Genomic DNA, 17,860 nt, shown 5'->3' on the forward strand with positions numbered 1-17,860 from the left:
TGGGATGATCTGATCATCATTTTTAACCTTCCCAATTGGTTTCCGACAAGCAAAGTCAATGGGGGGGACGCCAGATTTGTTTATTTGACTGCATGAGTCATTTAACAACTGCAGTCATTCGCTTAATTGTGGCAGAAAACATCCTGCAGCCAAGAAGGCGCCACACCTATTTGCACCACTCAGGTGACCCTGCGGACACAGGCAAACCTCCAGGGGGCCTCAACGACTCTCTGAAAGAAGGCAGGTGAACAGGCGTATAAATCCTTCCATTCCCCACCATCCCAGTCAGAGTTGAAGAAGCTTCTGGGATGAGAAGCGAAACGCCTTCAAGGAAAAACAAAGGAAGTCTGGTTGCCTCTTGCAAAAGCACCTTTGGGATGTGGCAGAAAAGGTTGTGAAGTGGGGGGGGGAGTAACTCACTTAACAACTGCCTTGCTTACAGTGGAAATTTGGGGTTCAATTATGGCCTTAGGTTGAGGACTACCTGTAGTGTTTAACAGTGGTAAAGTGCCTGAGCTCAGCTGACACTTATTCTTAGCCATATATAACCTGAAACCAAGTCTTGCAGTGTTGCTTTATTTGAAGACAAATAAAGCCTTTTTATTTAGCCTTTTTATTGTTTTATTAGCCTTTCCTTGCTATCCTCTTGCTTTCTTCTGTGGCAGGCCGGGGTGTGTGTGTGTGTGTGTGTGTGTGTGTGTGTGTGAATCTAAATTAAGCAGTTGAAAGTGCTACCTCTGAAGAATAGTAACCCTTCCCTTTGGCATTTCTGTCGTACTCTTTGGCCCACATGGCTCTTGGCTTGTTCCCAAATGTTAGTATTGAAATAATCCCTTCTCTCAGGCTTCTTGTTTAAGTGTTAGTTGACTAAATTCTTGCGTGCAGGTAGTCCTTGACTTATGACCACAATTAAAGCCGGTGTTGGTTGACTAGATCCTTGCGTACAGGTAGCCCTTGACTTATGACCACAATTAGAGCCAGGGTTAGTTGACTAGATTCTTGCGTGCAGGTAGTCCTTGACTTAGGACCACAATTAGAACCAGGGTTAGTTGAGACCAGCATTTCCATTGCTAAGCCAGGCATTTGTTAAGTGAGTCACGCTCAATGTTAGAACTTTATTTTTTAGTTAAGTGAATCACTGCCCTGGTTAAGTGAATCGTGAGGCCATTAAAGAAATCCATCCATGGAGATTGGTTGTCTGAAGCTGGTGGCAAGGTTATAAATGGTGATCACATGACCTCGGGCCATTGCAACTATTGTCAATAAATGCCAAGTGCCTGAATTTTGATCACATGACCATGAGGATTCTGTGACGGTCATAACGGCAAGGACCGATTTTTTTCAGTACAGTTGTAACTTCAAACAGTTGCAAGTCGAGGACTACCTGTGTAGCTATGAGCAATAAATCAGCTTACCTGGAATGTAAGGTGTGGTCTTGATTCTTTGCGCCTGACATTAGGAAGCAGTGGAGAACAGGCCTCTCCTCTTTGCTTCACCACCGACTGGAATTACGGATTGTGTTTGCACAACACACTGCTAACCTATGTTTATATGAACAGTGGTTTATTGAAATAGCCTAACTACTGTATTTATTTGAAAGACCTGTACCATCTCATGTATCGCAACCCGGGGCGGATCACAGATCAATAATAAAGACCAATAAAATAGCCATAGCACTTAGACTTATATCCCACTTCACAGTGCTTTGCAGCCCCCTCTAAGCTGTTTACAGAGTCAGCATATTTGCCCCCAACAATCTAGGTCCTCATTTTACCGACCTCGAAAGGATGGAAGTCTGAGTCAACCTTGAGCCAGTCAGGATCGAACTCCTGGCAGTGGGCAAAGACAGTCTGCAATACTGCATTTTAACCACTGCGCCACCATGGCAAGGAAGGGAGGGAGGAAGGAAGGAAGGAAGGAATAGCACAGTGATGGCGAACCATTTAGAGACCGAGTGCCCAAAAACCGCCTCCCACCCCTGTCCCCGCTCCGCCCTGCCCTCTGGGCCACCCACCACCTCCACAGCCCGCCACAGATCACCCAGGCAGCCCAACAGCACCATGGTGGCCATGCCCTCCACCCATGCCCTGCAGCATCATCTGCGTGCGATGGGGCGCAAGGACAGAGTCTTGTCCCCGTTGCCCGGCTACCATCTCTTTGGCTGCGCTGTTTCGCGTGGGCCGTGCCCGGGGGCAACTCTCCTCCGGGGGGGCTGCTGGTGAGTGGGGGCTGTGGGAGGAGGCGGGGCTGGGAAGACGGTGCGTGTGCCCACAGAGAGGGCTCTGAGCGCCTCTGGCACCCGTGCCATAGGTTCGCCACCACTGGAATAGCACTTATATGTTGCTTCATAGTGCTTTACAGCCCTCTCTAAGCAGTTTACAGAGTCAGCATATGGCCCACAACAATTTGGGTCCTCATTTTACCAACCTCGAAAGGATGGAAGGCTGAGTCAATCTTGAGCTGGTGAGAATTGAACTGCCAAACTGCAGACAGCTGGCAGTCAGCAGAATTAGCCTGCAATACTGCATTTTAACCAGTCTGCCACCATGGCTTAAAAACAATAAAACCCAAAACAGCTCCTGGTGCTTTAAATAGCTCTTCCCCGACCATCAACAATTACAATCTTTGCGCTTCTGTCTCACTTTATCCCAACAAAGTTACTTCAGTTCACTCAGTACATTGAATCATAGAAAAACATGTGGGCTGAGTTCACACAATATACTGAACCGCAAACCAAGTGGCCACCTGTTATTTTGCAGTATTGCCCAAAACCTAGCTAGTGAATTTTGTCCAGGCAACAGATTAAGGCTCATGTTTTTTTTGCCCCCTATCTGGGCACACTCTTTGCCAAGATGACTTCATTTCTGTGTCAACAAAAGCTGGGAGATTTTGGCGACTTCAATTATAGGAAGTTGCCTACAAAAACAATAATTTGATTGCTTTGTACTGATAAAGGAGGATATTTGTAGCTCTGGGTTGAAATGACAGTTGCCAGCTTCTAGCCTGGTTGGATTGTTAGCAGCCCAGCAAAAATAGCATGTATTGATTAGACATTGTAGCTTACAGCTTATTCTTAGGGTCTTCATTGGACCAAGATTGTATGTTTTGTTTTTTCATGGTTGAATATTACACTCAGATTCTTACCACTCTTAGCCAAATAAGTTTGGGGAAATATCTAAGTCAGTGGTTCTCAACCTTTTTAATGCCGCGACCCCCAACCGGTCGTAAGTCGAGGACTACTCAACCGGTCGTAAGTCGAGGACTACTCAACTGGTGCAGCACCGTTTGCAGAATGGGACTTTTGGCGGGCTCAGCAGGGCAGAGACAGCCTGGACAATTCCTATTGGCTTTTGAAAGCAATAGAATTAGACTCTATTCAAGAGAGTCTATTCTATTGGCTTTCAAAAGCCAATAGAATAAAAGGGAGTAGCACAGCTAAGGAAGAGGGGGAAAAATGGCGGACTGCGTTGTTTGGCGACCCCCGTGAAATGGTCGTTCGACCCCAAATGGGGTCCCGACCCACAGGTTGAGAACCACTGGTCTAAGTGGTAAAGGGACAGAATCAGCTCTGCTAAAAGTTAGGTGTTGTAAGTCGAGGAAGGCGTGACAGTTTCTCAAGAGGCCCTTTGTGAAATTGAGTAGAAGAGATCAGATCAGTCTTTCTCAACCTCAGCATGCTTGCTGGGGATTTCTGGGAGTTAAAAGTCCACACCTCTTAAAGTTGTGGAGGTTGATAAACACTGGGCCAGATCTTCTGGGCACCAGGGACCGGTTCCATGGAGAGAAGTTTTTCTGTGGACCAGAGGGGTCGTGGTTTCATGTGCTGCCTGCATCCTGCGGATGGAGCTTTGCTTGTTTGTGCGGACCGGTTTCTGACATGCCACGGACCGATGCCAGTCCACGGACCAGTGCCAGTCCACGGATCGGGGATAGATGCAAGTGTGATTGGTCGCCACTCAGATAAATAAGAGTTTAGCATGCCAAATTCCTTATCACAGGACAATCCTTTAGCTCCTAAACATGCAGGTTCAGGGCCTCTCTTGTTTTAAGCCCAAAGCCGGGCAGCGGTTGGTTTTTCTTGTGTTAATTCCCACGGCCTTGAAGTACAGCGCAGTCCTTGACTTAAAGCCACTTAGTGATCATTTGAAGTTACAATAGCACTGGAAAATTCTGACTTTTTTTTTTTTATTAAAAGTTTTATAAGTTTTACAAAAGAAAAAGAAAACAAAACAAAACAATACAAAGACAAAAAACATATACAAAGAAAAAAAACTAAACATTACACAACAAACCCTCCCTTCCTCTTTTATGACTCATGGACTTCAACTCCCAGAATTCCTGAGTCATAAAAGAGCCAAGTTTGCCTACCCCTGAACTAGACATACCCAATTCCAGCAACCGTTCCTTATATGTTTTAGCTTCCAGTCCCCTAATCTTCAGATCGTATAAATCTTTCGCCTTTTACTGACTTTTCACACTTAATGACCGTTGCAGCATCCCCATGGTCATCTGGTCAAAAATTTGGATGCTTGGCAACTGGCATGTATTTATGATGGTTGCAGTGTTCCGGAGTTGTGTGATCACCTTTTGCAACAATCTGACCTGGCAAAGTCAATGGGGGAAGCCAGAGCCACTTAGCAACCATGTGACTAACTTAACTTTCATGGGCTGTTTTAAAAACAAGTCAATTTCCCCCTCTTCATTCTTGGCATACTTTCTAAATCAGGCCAGCTTTGTGGATTTGGGGGGGGGGGAAGGAGGGGAGAGTGGCTCTGTTTGGAGAACGCAGCATAGAGAAAGATTAGGGCTGCACCACTCTTCCCGGTATGCTCTAATACAGTGGTGGCGAACCTATGGCATGCGTGCCAGAGGTGGCACTTAGAGACCTCTCTGTTGGCACGCGTGCCACTGCCACCAGCACAGGTCCATCAGGCCGCCACCGCCGCCCGGAGCAGGAGCCCCCCCACCACAAAGGCAAGCTCGAGTAGAAGTGGTAGAGCAGAGGTCACCAACCATTGTCGATTGGTAGATTAGAAGAAAAGAGAGAGGGAAGCATTTTACATGTGTGCATGCACACACAGGGCCTCAAGCATGCACGCGCTGCAGATGGGCAGGGCTAGTGCCTGCTTGATATTCATTAGCCCTGCCTGTTCTTGCATGGTGCAGCGCCTTGTATCTGCATGCCCCGGGGTGGAAAGATTGACTTTGTAATAGTGTAATTCTTCGGAGACGTCACCCTGCCAACAAAAGTGCGTATATTCAAGGCCATGGTTTTCCCAGTTGCAATGTATGGCTGCGAAAGTTGGACCATAAAGGCTGAGCGCCAAATAATTGAGGCCTTTGAACTATGGTGCTGGAGAAGACTCCTGCGAGTCCCCTGGACTGCAAGGTGATCAAACTGGTCAGTCCTGGAGGAGATCAACCCTGACTGCTCCTTAGAAGGCCAGATCCTGAAGTTGAAACTCAAAACTTTGGCCACCTAATGAGAAGGAAGGACTCACTGGAGAAGAGCCTAATGCTGGGAAAGATTGAGGGCAAGAGAAGCAGGGGACGACAGAGAACGAGGTGGCTGGATGGAGTCACTGAAGCAGGAGGCGTGAGCTTAAATGGACTCCAGAAGATGGTAGAGGACAGGAAGGCCTGGAGGAACGTTGTCCATGGGGTCGCGATGGGTCAGACACGACTTCGCAACTAACAACAACAAACTCTTTGGAGGGAATTTCAGACTTGGTTTCACTTTTGACCCTACCGATATTTTATATCCAATAAACATGTTCTTTCAGGAAGCCTCTCGCCTTCTGATTTATTTGGCTCTATCTACGGCAGTGGTTCTCAATCTTTTTAATGCCGCGACCCCAACTGGTCGTAAGTCGAGGATTACTCAACCGGTCGTAAGTCGAGGACTACTCAACTGGTGCAGCACCGTTTGCAGAATGGGACTTTTGGCGGGCTCAGCAGGGCAGAGACCGCCTGGACAATTCCTATTGGCTTTTGAAAGCCAATAGAATTAGACTCTATTCAAGAGAGTCTATTCTATTGGCTTTCAAAAGCCAATAGAATAAAAGGGAGTAGCACAGCTAAAGAAAAGGGGTAAAAAAATGGCGGACTGCGTTGTTTGGCGACCCCCGTGAAATGGTCGTTCGACCCCAAATGGGGTCCCGACCCACAGGTTGAGAACCACTGATCTACGGGAACCATGACACCTAGCAGTTCGAATGCATGCAGATGTGAGTAGATCAATAGGTACCATTTTGGCGGGAAGGTAACAGCGGTCCATGCGCTCAGTGTATAGTCATGCCAGCCACATGACCACGGAAATGTCTTCTGACAATGCTGGGTTCCTTGGTTGAGAAACGGAGAGGAACATCGCCCCCTAGAGTCAGACACAGCAGGGCAGGGAGTTGGCAGCTTGTATGCCAACAAAGCCTGAAGGTTGTGCAAGCTTTTTGTCTGTGTTTAGGATTTTTTTTCTATCTATCCTTCCTGTAGGGCCGAGGTGTCCTTGTAAATTGAGAATATTTCAAGTGAATGTGTTAATGCTGAGAAAAGCATCGCAACTGGCATTTGAAGGCTTCTCTGAACTTCTGAATGCATCTTCTGGGTTCCGATCTACCGAAGAAAAACTACTTAAAAATTTTGCTATAATGGCTCCCGCTCCCAAGCAATTATGTACAATGTAAATGTTTTTTCCCCTCCCTCATAAGTGGATTGCACGCCAGGAAGGCTTTTTTAATTTGCCAATGAATCAGTCGTAGTGTAGTGAAAATGAGATGAGCACCTGCATTTGAAAGCCGGTTTGTATTGAACAAAACACTCCCTTTGTTGTAAGCAACGTCTCCAAAGTGGTTTTTCTATTGGACTCCTAATGGGAACTGCCGTAAGTGGTTTTTCAGTAACGTAAATTCGAGCGGTCATGAAACAAAGCATTGTAAGTTGAGGACTACCTAGTAATCCCCAAGAAAGAGACCGCCGGTAATGAGAAGGTCACACGCTCACGAGCTCCAGACCAAGCAACCAAGCTTGGCTGCAAGTCTCTTGATTCTTTCATTAAAATCTCAGGTGCTTTTAAAACAGAACAGAGCCGGTTTCTTGTTCAAAGAGATAACAGTTGTGCTCTCTCCCACAGCTCTCTGATGTTCCTCCCATCCTCCTAGCTCTTTTTTTTTTTCTATTTGAGGCAGGGGGTAGGGATAATTTGTAAAGCCTTTATGGCCCAGGGCATGGCGTTTTTATTAGTGCTAGGATTGCAAGCCGGAAAATGGCCGTGTAGCAGTATGCATTCCATTAATTATTAAGGACAGTAAATCTTAAGAAGATTAAACCTGGCATCTCCTGCAAACAGAGCCCCCATTGTGGGAGGGGGCTCTGGTTACGCCCCCATCTCGGTGAAAGATTTTTAAATCGTTTTAAGATTCTGAAATCTGGATTTGGAACTGAAAGTCTTTTCATCCGTGCCAGCTACATGGTGGGCTGAAAGAGAAATAATTATTTACAAATCATGCAGCGGCTGGCATCAGAATCTAGTTCTAGAATTTGGCTGTGCCTCAAAAAAAAAAAAACCATCTTTGGTTTTTCTTGTGGGTGTTCAACTCACAATATATTTATATTTATTATTGGTGAAGACTTTCAGATGTTAGCGGTGCAGTTGGCCTGCTGGAAGAAGACCAAATTTCATCTACATCAGGTGCTTGTATAGATGAGAATTTGGAATCCTTTCAGTCTGTTTGCAGTCGTCCTTCAGAAACCAGAATGGGATACAAATAGTTCCTGACTTACAACCACCATTGAGCTCAAGTGAGACAATTGTTAAATGAGTTTTGCCCCATTTTATGATCTTTCTTGGCACTATGGCTAAGTGAATCACTGCAGTTCTTAAGTCAGTAACCCGGTTGTTGAGTGATGTGATAAGAGATAATATAAGATAAGATAAGGTAACCTTTATTGTCATTTTTTTTTTACTGTGGGCACAACGGCACACATCAAAAATGAAATTTAGTTGCCTGCTCTCAAAGTGAAACACATACATGACACACACCTAAACATACTGTATACAACATATATATAGATCCACACCCCTACATATACGTAACAAATAAATATTAAATACTGTCCATCTTGAATATATAACGGAAGGAGGGAGCTTGAGAGTTCACAAGGTTAATGCTGTATGGAATGAAACTATGGCTGAATCTGGATGTTCTGCTACGGATACCACGAAGCCTCCTCCCAGAAGGGAACAAGGAAAACAGGCCGGGAAGAGGATATGAAGCGTCCCAGATAATCCTGCAGACCCTGCTCAAGCAACGCTTCTGTGCTATGTCCTGGATGGGAGGGAGGGAACTGTCAATGATCTTTTCGGCCATTCTCATCACTCTCTGCACCGCCTTCCTGTCCGAAGCAAGGATGCTTCCAAACCAGACCGTGATGCCGTATGACAGGATGCTCTCGATCGTCCCCCTGTAGAAAGTGGTAAGGATAGGAGAAGGAAGATGTGCTTTTCTCACGCGACGCAAAAAATGCAGGCGCTGCTGTACCCGCTTCACCAGTGTCTCGCTGTTGAGTGACCAAGCCAGCCTACTCGTTAGCTGCACGCCCAGGAATTTGATGCTGGTAACCATCTCCACAGGTGAATCATTAATGCACAGAGAAGTGTGGCTGTGCCTGCCTTTTCTGAAATCGACAATGATCTCTTTGGTTTTTCTGGTATTTAAAACTAGGCTGTTTTCCTTACACCCGTTCACCAAACCCTCAACCTCCTTGAGGTAAGCTTCCACCTTGTCATCCTGAATAAGGCCCACTACTGTTGTATCATCTGCGAACTTCACAATATGGTTGGTGGCAAACCTAGCACAACAGTCATGGGTCAACAGAGTGAACAGCAGCGGACTTAGGACGCAGCCCTGAGGAGAACCTGTGCTCAAGAAAATGGCATTAGAAATATTTGTTCCAACTCGCACATATTGGGGCCTGTTGGTAAGAAAATCAAGAATCCAGTTGCACAAAGGGGTGTTTAAGCCTAAAAGGCCCAGTTTGTCTACTGGATGCTGGGAAATGATTGTGTTAAACATTGAACTGAAGTCGACAAACAACAAACGCACATGAGTAAGTGCTTCAAGCATCCTCCGTAGAACGATTTGGTCGGTAGGCAAAGTGAAGCGGGTCTAACGAATCTGGCTTCCCCATTGACTTTGCTTGTCAGAAGGTTGAAAAACTGAGTCATATGACACTGGGACACTGCGACGTCATAAATACAGGCCAGTTGCCAAGTGTCTGAATTCACAGGGATGATGCAACGGTTACATGTGTGAAAAAATGGTCATAAGTCACTTTTTTCAGGGCCATTGTACTTTTGAACGGTCACTAATCAAATGGTTGTAAGCTGAGGACTTACCTGTATATAAACTTCACGGTCTGAATTGCCATTTCTGTAAAAATTAGAGCAGGGGGTCCTCAAACGTGGCCACTTTAAGACTTGTGGACTTCAACTTCCAGAATTCCCCAGCCAGCCATGCTGGCTGGGGAATTCTGGGAGTTGAAGTCCACAATGCGGCCACGTTTAAGGACCCCTGAATTAGAAGGATGTGCCGATCTCTTAGGCTTACTGGGTGATGGAGGGTAGGAAAGAGGGAAACTACAATAAGCTAACCTAAGGCCAGAAATAACTCCAAAACCATGACCGCAAAGAAGTGTGAATGGAATGACTGAGGAAAAATATATGTCCCTGAAAAGGCACAGGAGAAAAATCCGATGGTTTTATTGTTCAGCTACTTCTTTAATGGCTAGCCTTGTTATGAATCTGAATCCAAAGGCTAATCAGTAAATTAATTTCAAGAGTCCTGGGAAATTCTGGGAGCTGAAGTCTCTTAAACTTGCCCAGCTTGACAACTGCTTTTCAAGGGTCTGCTAATAACGCCAACTGTTTTTTTATCCCTTCACAATATTTATGAAGCTTCAATTTTTAATTGGATGTTAAGAGCTTTGTTCTGGGAACGAGTGTATCCCTCATCCAGCTCCATAGCAAAAGGCTGTTCAGCTCTTTTCACACTGAAAGGCAATATCCACACAGATGTGGGGAGTTGGACAAGAAACAGCTGATCGCATGTTTTAAGTTTAGGAACTAGACACAGGGTGCATATCATTTTCAGAAGCTGTGTCTGATGCTAGACAGTAGCTGCTGGTTCTAATGCACTTATTGCTACGTCCCTCGACACATATTTAAAAAAAAAAACACATCCTCCTGATTCAGCTCTTGAAGAGAAAGTTGATAAAGAAAGTGTGTGTGTAATCAAGGGAACGAATCCTGTCTCCGGAAAATCAAGGAGACAATAAAATATTAAACACACATAGGAAATAATAGTTAACTGCAACTAGTTTAATTTTAATCAAATCAATTTCAGTATTATTACGGGTTGTCCTTGACTGGCAACCAAAACTGAGGCCAACATTTTTGTGGCTGAGCAAGGTAGCTGTTAAGTGAGTGGCGCTCCATTTTGCAACCTTTTTGTGTCACGGTTGTTAAGCGAATTGCTGTAGTTGTGAAGTGAATCGTGCAGTCATTAAGCCGTTTCCAACTTTCCCCATTGATTTTGTTTGTCAGAAGCCAAATGGGAAGGTTGAAAACGGCAATCGTATTAACCTGGGGCAGGGGTAGGCAACCTTGGCTCTTTTATGACTCGTGGACTTCAACTCCCAGAATTCCTGAGCTGGCATGGCTCAACATGGAAACCTCTCCCTTTCTCCTCAGCATGGCTGGCTCAGGAATTCTGGGAGTTGAAGTCCACGAGTCATAAAAGAGCCAAAGTTGCCTACCCCTGACCTGGGGCATTTGCAACCATTGTAAATATGTAAATGTGTGGGCAGGGCTGGTGGCGGAAACAACAGTTTGCAAAGAACTTCAGTGTCAAGAGATCATGATTTGTCTATTTTGCCTGTGAGTTATTTCCTATTTGACCCGTGCTCTGTTTTGCTTTTGGACAAGGTCTCCATCGGAAAAGTGTTCTGTTGCTTTTGTTTTCTGGGACAATTATCAGGTCTGTAACTCAAATAAAAAGGGTTTATTTTCCAGTCTACTGTTAAAAGAGGGATTGTCTTTGTGAAGTAACAAGGACTTACATAGGTTGGAACAGAACAGAGTCCTTCTTCAAAATAAATGTGCCTAATTCCTCTCCCTCTCTCTTTTCTTTTCCATATAGTGACGGATGTAGAGCTAAAACGGCTGAAAGATGCCTTCAAGCGGACCTGCGGACTCTCGTGTTACATGAGCCAACAGTGCTTCATTCGGGAAGTTCTCGGAGATGGAGTTCCTCCAAAAGTTGCAGAGGTAATTTCTCTTCCCACCTTCCCATCTCCTCCCCCCCCTGCTGCCCCCACAATCCACCCAGTACAGAAATCTATGTTTTAAAACAATACCAAGTGAAGAAAGATGTCACGAAGGATATATTGAGGTTTGTCCCCAAAGGGCCAAAGCAGGTTCCCGTCTTTTGATGTCGCTGGGCACCGTTCAGAGTTGCGTAGTTCAGGGATAAAGCAGATCCCCTTGCCTTCTTGTACGTAAAAATAATTCATCATCCACATTTGCCTGCCAACTGGCAACAGGGCTGAATTTGAAATATTCATTAGACCAGTGGTTCTCAACCTTTTTAATGCCGTGACCCCCAACCGGTCGTAAGTCGAGGACTACTCAACCGGTCGTAAGTCGAGGACTACTCAACTGGTGCAGCACCGTTTGCAGAATGGGACTTTTGGCGGGCTCAGCAGGGCAGAGACAGCCTGGACAATTCCTATAGGCTTTTGAAAGCCAAGAGAATTAGACTCTATTCAAGAGAGTCTATTCTATTGGCTTTCAAAAGCCAATAGAATAAAAGGGAGTAGCACAGCTAAGGAAAAGGGGAAAAAATGGCAGACTGCATTGTTTGGCAACCCCCGTGAAATGGTCGTTCGACCCCAAATGGGGCCCCGACCCACAGGTTGAGAACCACTGCATTAGACTGACTCAACTGCCCTGTGTGCAGGTTACAGGTGGGCTCAAATGTTCATCAAACCAGTGAGTTCAGATCTCTGGAGAAGATCTTTCTTCATTCGTGTCAGAACCACTTACAAATTGTAGACGTAGAACATTCAACACCGAGCAAATAAAATAGATATAAAACAGGTTATCGAAATATAAAAAGATAAAGGTTTCCCTGGTGGTCGTGTCCAACTCTAGTCCAGGGCTTTTCAACCTTTTCATCCATTGTACCACTTTTAGGATATGGCAATATCCGAGGACCACCTGTCACCTAGCAAGGTGTCAAAAACTTAATGACCAAAAAAAAGAGGAAAAAATTGATGAAGTATAGGTAGTCCTCGACTTACAACAGTTCGCTTAGTGACTGTTCGAAGTTACAATGGCCCTGAAAAAAGTGCCCCCCAAGCCACAGCCAAGCAAGACACCTGCCTGCCCACCCGGCGGCACTCTTCCTCCTGTCCGAGATTTTCATTGTTGTGAGCATTTCTGTTGAGGATTGGCAGGGGGGGTGGGGGTGTTTGGTTTCTCTTCCCCCCCCCCCCGTCTGCTGGGTGGTTGCAGCAGGTTTTGGTCACTTCACATGACCTTGGGACACTGTGACCATCATCAATATGAATCAGTTGCCAAACATCTGAATGTAAATCACAAGACCCTAGAGATGCTGCAACATTCTAGCTGATCGGCGCTTCTTCTGGGCTCAGCAGAAGTGCCAGGATCAGTGTTGCTTTCCAGCTAATTGGTGCTTTTTCAGGGCTCAGCGGAAGCACCAGGATCAGCACCAAGCTCTAGTTGGAGCCTGGCACTGATCCTGGCGCTTTCGCTGAGCCCTGACCGCCCTGCAGCTCCAGCCATCTCTCGCTCAGGCTTGTGCGGTGCTGCTACCGGTTCAGCTCATTCCCCTCCCCCGCTGCCACTTTTCTAGGATGGTTGCGTACCACCTGCCAGGTGCCAATGTACCACAGGTGGTACCCTTACCACTGCTTGAAAAGCCCTGTTCTCCAGCAGGATGGCTGTAGAGTCCAATGAATGAATGGGTTCTATGACGGCCTTCCTGCCTGGCAGACTGGGTAAAAACTTCGGCCACACCTCTTCCTCTGCGTGTGACCCCAGTTTTGACTCAGTCTCGAAGCCTGGTAGAAGTGCGAGAAGCAGCTCTCAGAACAATAGGAATTTATCCCAAAAGAAAAAGAAAGGAATCCTCTTCCTTCCATTTGAATGAAAAGCTCTCTGGCAGCTGATAGAACTTAAAAGGCACAGCCAGGATCGGCGGAGTTGTGAGTGGGGCGTCAGGGCGGCTAGCAGGGGAGGCTTGGAACGGGGCCGGATCGCTCGTCGATATCCGGCCCGCCGAGCAGCTGTTTGGCGCGGGGATCCCACCGGGTTGTTCGTCGCCCTCCGATCCGCCAAACAGCTGAGTGGCCGGCTCGGCTTGGCCGACAGAACCGAGGCGCCGCTCAGCGTGAAACAGCTGAGCGGCGCGGGAAGCGGCAAACCGCGGCGCCGCTCGGCATCGATCAGCTGAGCGGCGCGAAAAGCAGCCCTGACTAGAACAGAGCCTTAACGCTGTTTCCTTCCCTCAGAGGAGAGGCGCAGCCCCCTTAAAACCCAAGGAGTCTTCCTTACTGTTGAATTCAAGGATCCGCCATTGTTTAAACCGCGTGGCTTCCCGGGCTACCTTTGGGAGGCGTGGCTTCCTCCCATTCGCCATTTTGAACAAGCAGATCTCCCGCCGTATTTTCCCTTGGGGGTGGGGCTACTACCCGGACTCCATTTCCCTGCAGACAAAAAAGGGATACCTTTAGGCAAGGATCTGAGGTTCCTCAAGAAATTGAGGCAAGAGGAAGGAAGAGGGAAAAGGAAGAGAACCGTTCTGATCATGGTCTGCTGCTACAGCCACAGACTGGGGGAGAGAGAGATATAAACTGCTCTTGTCTGGACTAGGTGAGGAAGTGAGGAGGAATATTTTTCCCTGACTGTTCCTATAGTGACCTTTAGTCACTGCCTTGCAGGATCTTCTGTCCAAAGAATCCTGTCTGTCCGGCCATTGTTTGTATAGGCAGAAGAGGGCACAGCCCCAAGCATCTGCATCTGATCTGCGTACCTCATTCCCCCATTCCAGGCATTGCCTACTCGGGGTGTCTGGCACAATGGCAGACAATGTCTCGTATTCAGTCACACAGGTCCCTCAATTGTCCCCCCCACAGCAACAACAAAAACGCAGATCCTCTGAATCAGAGGTGGGGGGGGAAGAAGAAGGCTAAAACAAAGCACCTTACTCAGAAGGGACAGTCTAAAACGGCTGAGCGAGAGGCTTTGAGGAGACATTTGGCTTTAGAAAGACAAATTAGCAGGGCACAGAAAACCAATGCCAATGGGACAAATCCGGTTTCCCCTGTCCCAGTGGTGGCACCCAGCACAGAACCTACTGCCGAGGAAGTGCTCAAGACCTGGTCTCCTCCTGGGGAAACTGAACAGTTAGATTCCTCCACTCTCTCCTCACCAGATTCTTCACCTGACCACACCCCAGCGCCTCAACCCAGAGACAAAGCGCAGGAGAACATATGGTCGGCACAATTTCAGGCATTCAAGCAGGATGCATTCTCCCAGTTCATGGCTTCTAAGGGGCAAGTGGCTTTTCACACACCCCGTAAGGGGCGAGCTAGGCCACCCCCTACCAACATCTCTGAGACTTCCTCTCAACTTGGAGAGGGTGACTCAGTAGACCTTGACATGTCAGACATGCCCCTCTCGGAGGATGAGGAGACCGCACCTGAGCAGGCGACGAGCTCTGGCCTCTTTAACCCAGCGCTCTTAAAATCACTCCTGATAAAGGCAGTTTCCACGGTCAGTCTAACATCAGTACAGGATGAGAAGCCCTCCACAAGCAGGGAGGCCAATCCTCTATTTGCCAAAAAGGTTCCACAGGATAAGTACATTCCTTGTCCGGAGGTCTTTATGACCACGCTGGAGGAACAATGGTCATCACTTGCAAGCCCGCCGGCACCTAATAGCGCGGAAAGAAAGCTCTTCAACCTATCTCCCTCCTTCTCGAACATGCTAGAGGTTCCTACTGTAGATAACCCCTTGATCTCATTATTCTCTACCTCCGCGATTCCAGGAGACATGGCGGAGGTCTTGAAACCTGAGGAGAAGAAATTTGAACACTCCCTCCGGCGTTCCCACATGGCTGCAGCCTGGGCGGCCAGAGCAGCCACTTCATCATCATTCTTCGCGAGGGCCTGTATCATGTGGCTGAGGGAACTGCAAGGCACGGTGCCTCCAGACCAGGTCAGAGTACACCAAACATTGGCCAAGCTCCTCGCGGCCTCTCAATTCGTGTCTGACGCTTCACTGTACGCAACAAAATATGCGGCAAGATCCATTGCGGCCACAGTGGCCTCACGTAGGCTACTGTGGCTCAAAAATTGGAAGACAGACCTGAGGTCCAAATGGCGTCTATCGACGTCCAAGTACAGTGGAGAAGCCTTATTTGGGTCCATACTGGACCCACATGTCAGCGAAGGCAGAGACAAGAAAAAAATCCTAGTACACCCATCAAAGAAGTTAGACAGGAGAGGCAGTCAGGATTTCCGGAGACAGGGCTTCCGCCCAGGAAGCCCCTGGGAATGGAGACAGCCCTTTCGATCAGGGCAATCCTGGGACTGGCCCAGAGGCTCACGATCCTTCTATCCGAGACAGGATCGAACCCAGGATCGCCAAAGCCCGGGAGCCAGAGGCCAGTTCCAGTCCAGACGCCCATATAGGGGAGCGGGAGGCAGATCCTTTAAGCGTACCAAGTGACGCCAAACAGGACACTCCCATCGGGGGTCGGTTAGGAAACTTCATCGAGGTCTGGGAGCAGACCACCACCGATGCCTGGGTCTTGGAAACGATCAGGCATGGCCTGACCTTAGACTTTTGTTCTCCCCCACCAAACCGGTTCATCAGATGTCCCATCTCCAGAAAGGTACACAAGACGAGGCTGATAACTTCGGCCATAGCTCACCTCCTGTCAATTCAGGCCATAGAGAGGGTACCAAAGGAAGAGGAGGGAAGAGGATTTTATTCTATCCTCTTCGTTATTCCAAAGACATCAGGAGGGTGGAGAGCAATCTTGGACCTGAAGGGCCTGAATCATTTCATAAAGTACAGGAAGTTCAAGATGCACTCATTGAAATCCATCCTAGCCAGCGTCAGGGAAGACGATCTATTATCCTCAATAGATCTCACAGAGGCGTACGTACACATTCCCATCCATCCCAGCTACCGGAAATTCCTCAGATTTACCTACGCGGGCCGGCATTACCAATACAGGGCCTTACCCTTCGGACTATCTTCAGCACCAAGGGTATTTACCAAGACCCTAGCTGTAATAGCAGCCCATCTCAGGCTGATGCCGGTTCGCGTACAGTTTTATCTGGACGACATCTTGATTCAGTCCAGATCTCAGGAACAAGCAAGGGCAGATCTCAAGACCACAATCCGAACCCTACAGGGGCATGGATTCTCGGTCAATTTAAGCAAGAGCCACCTCATCCCCTCAAGGAGGCTGCAACACCTAGGAGCGGTGATAGACACGTCACAGTGCAGGGTATACCTTTCCCAGGAGCGACGGATCAGCATATCCAAGCTGATTCACCAAATTCAAAAGATCAAGAGAGTGCCCTTGATAACAGCTCTCGAAGCTCCTGGGAAAGATGATATCTTGCATGGGCATCATCCCATGGGCAAGGCTCCACTCAAGGGAGTTGCAGTGGTTCCTCCTACCCTACCAGAGGAGGAACCTCAGCACTTCCAACAGGAGAGTGCTGGTACCAGCACAGGTGATGAGATCACTAGAATGGTGGCTATCCCCCACGACACTCAGGGGGAGCATATTCAGGGAACCGAACAGGGTCACACTCACGACGGACGCGAGCCTGTTCGGTTGGGGAGCGCACCTGGGAAGCCAGATAGCACAGGGCCAGTGGGGACAGAAGGACCTGTCACACAGCATCAACTGGCTAGAGCTCCGGGCCATCCACCTGGCCCTTCGTCATTTCTCACACCTAGTAACAAGGAGGCACGTCCTCGTACTAACAGACAACATAGCAGCCAAGGCACATGTAAACGAGGGAGGAACGCGATCAGCGGAACTAATGAAAGAGGCATTGGCTCTGGCTCGGTGGGCAGAAACCAATGTGAGTTCCATCAGAGTGGAACACATCTCAGGAGAGACAAACACCCAGGCAGACTCCCTGAGCAGAGCCAGGGTGGACCAGTCGGAATGGTGTCTGGATCCGGCTCTGTTCGAGGAGATCTCCCGGAGATTCGGACAACCACATCTAGATCTATTTGCCAATCACAAGAACACACAACTCCCCAGGTTCTTCTCCAGATTCCCGTCCCCGGGATCAGAGGGAACGGATGCTCTCAGGTGTCAGTGGCCGGCGCAACTCCTGTACGCCTTCCCACCGCTGCCCTTAATACCGGCGACCATACGCAAGCTGATTCTGGAAGGCGCAGAGATAGTCTGCATTGCCCCTCACTGGCCACGGTGCCCGTGGTTTGCCGACCTCTTAGACCTCTCGATCTCACCTCCGTGGAGGATTCCCCCGGACAGGGTAAAACTCAGTCAGGGCAAGCTTGTGCATCCAGAACCCCAGTGGCTACAACTAGCCGCTTGGCATTTGAGCGGCAAAGCTTAACCAAACAATCTTATTCGGCAGGCGTGATATCGATCATACAGGCATCACGAAGAGCGTCCACTAACAGGATTTACGACGCTACATGGAAAGGGTTTTGTAGGTGGTGCGCTTCCTTTCGCCTAGACCCGACCGCAGTATCTATCCCTAATATCCTAGATTACCTATT

The 17,860-nt window shown here is 47.9% G+C and overlaps 1 protein-coding gene across 6 annotated transcripts in view; it reads left to right on the top strand.

The window, feature by feature from the left end:
• Positions 1-17,860, top strand: part of USP32 (ubiquitin specific peptidase 32) — a 218,904-nt gene that overhangs the window by 61,517 nt on the left and 139,527 nt on the right. For all 6 annotated transcript variants that reach the window (XM_039350009.1, XM_039350012.1, XM_039350010.1 and 3 more), the window contains exon 2: positions 11,193-11,320. In XM_039350009.1, the coding sequence (XP_039205943.1) occupies positions 11,193-11,320 (128 nt within the window). The remainder of the gene's footprint in view (positions 1-11,192; positions 11,321-17,860) is intronic.

This window comes from Crotalus tigris, unplaced genomic scaffold (genome assembly GCF_016545835.1).
Source record: "Crotalus tigris isolate CLP2741 ecotype Arizona unplaced genomic scaffold, ASM1654583v1 scf7180000018306.2785112, whole genome shotgun sequence".
NCBI classification, from domain to species: domain Eukaryota; kingdom Metazoa; phylum Chordata; class Lepidosauria; order Squamata; family Viperidae; genus Crotalus; species Crotalus tigris.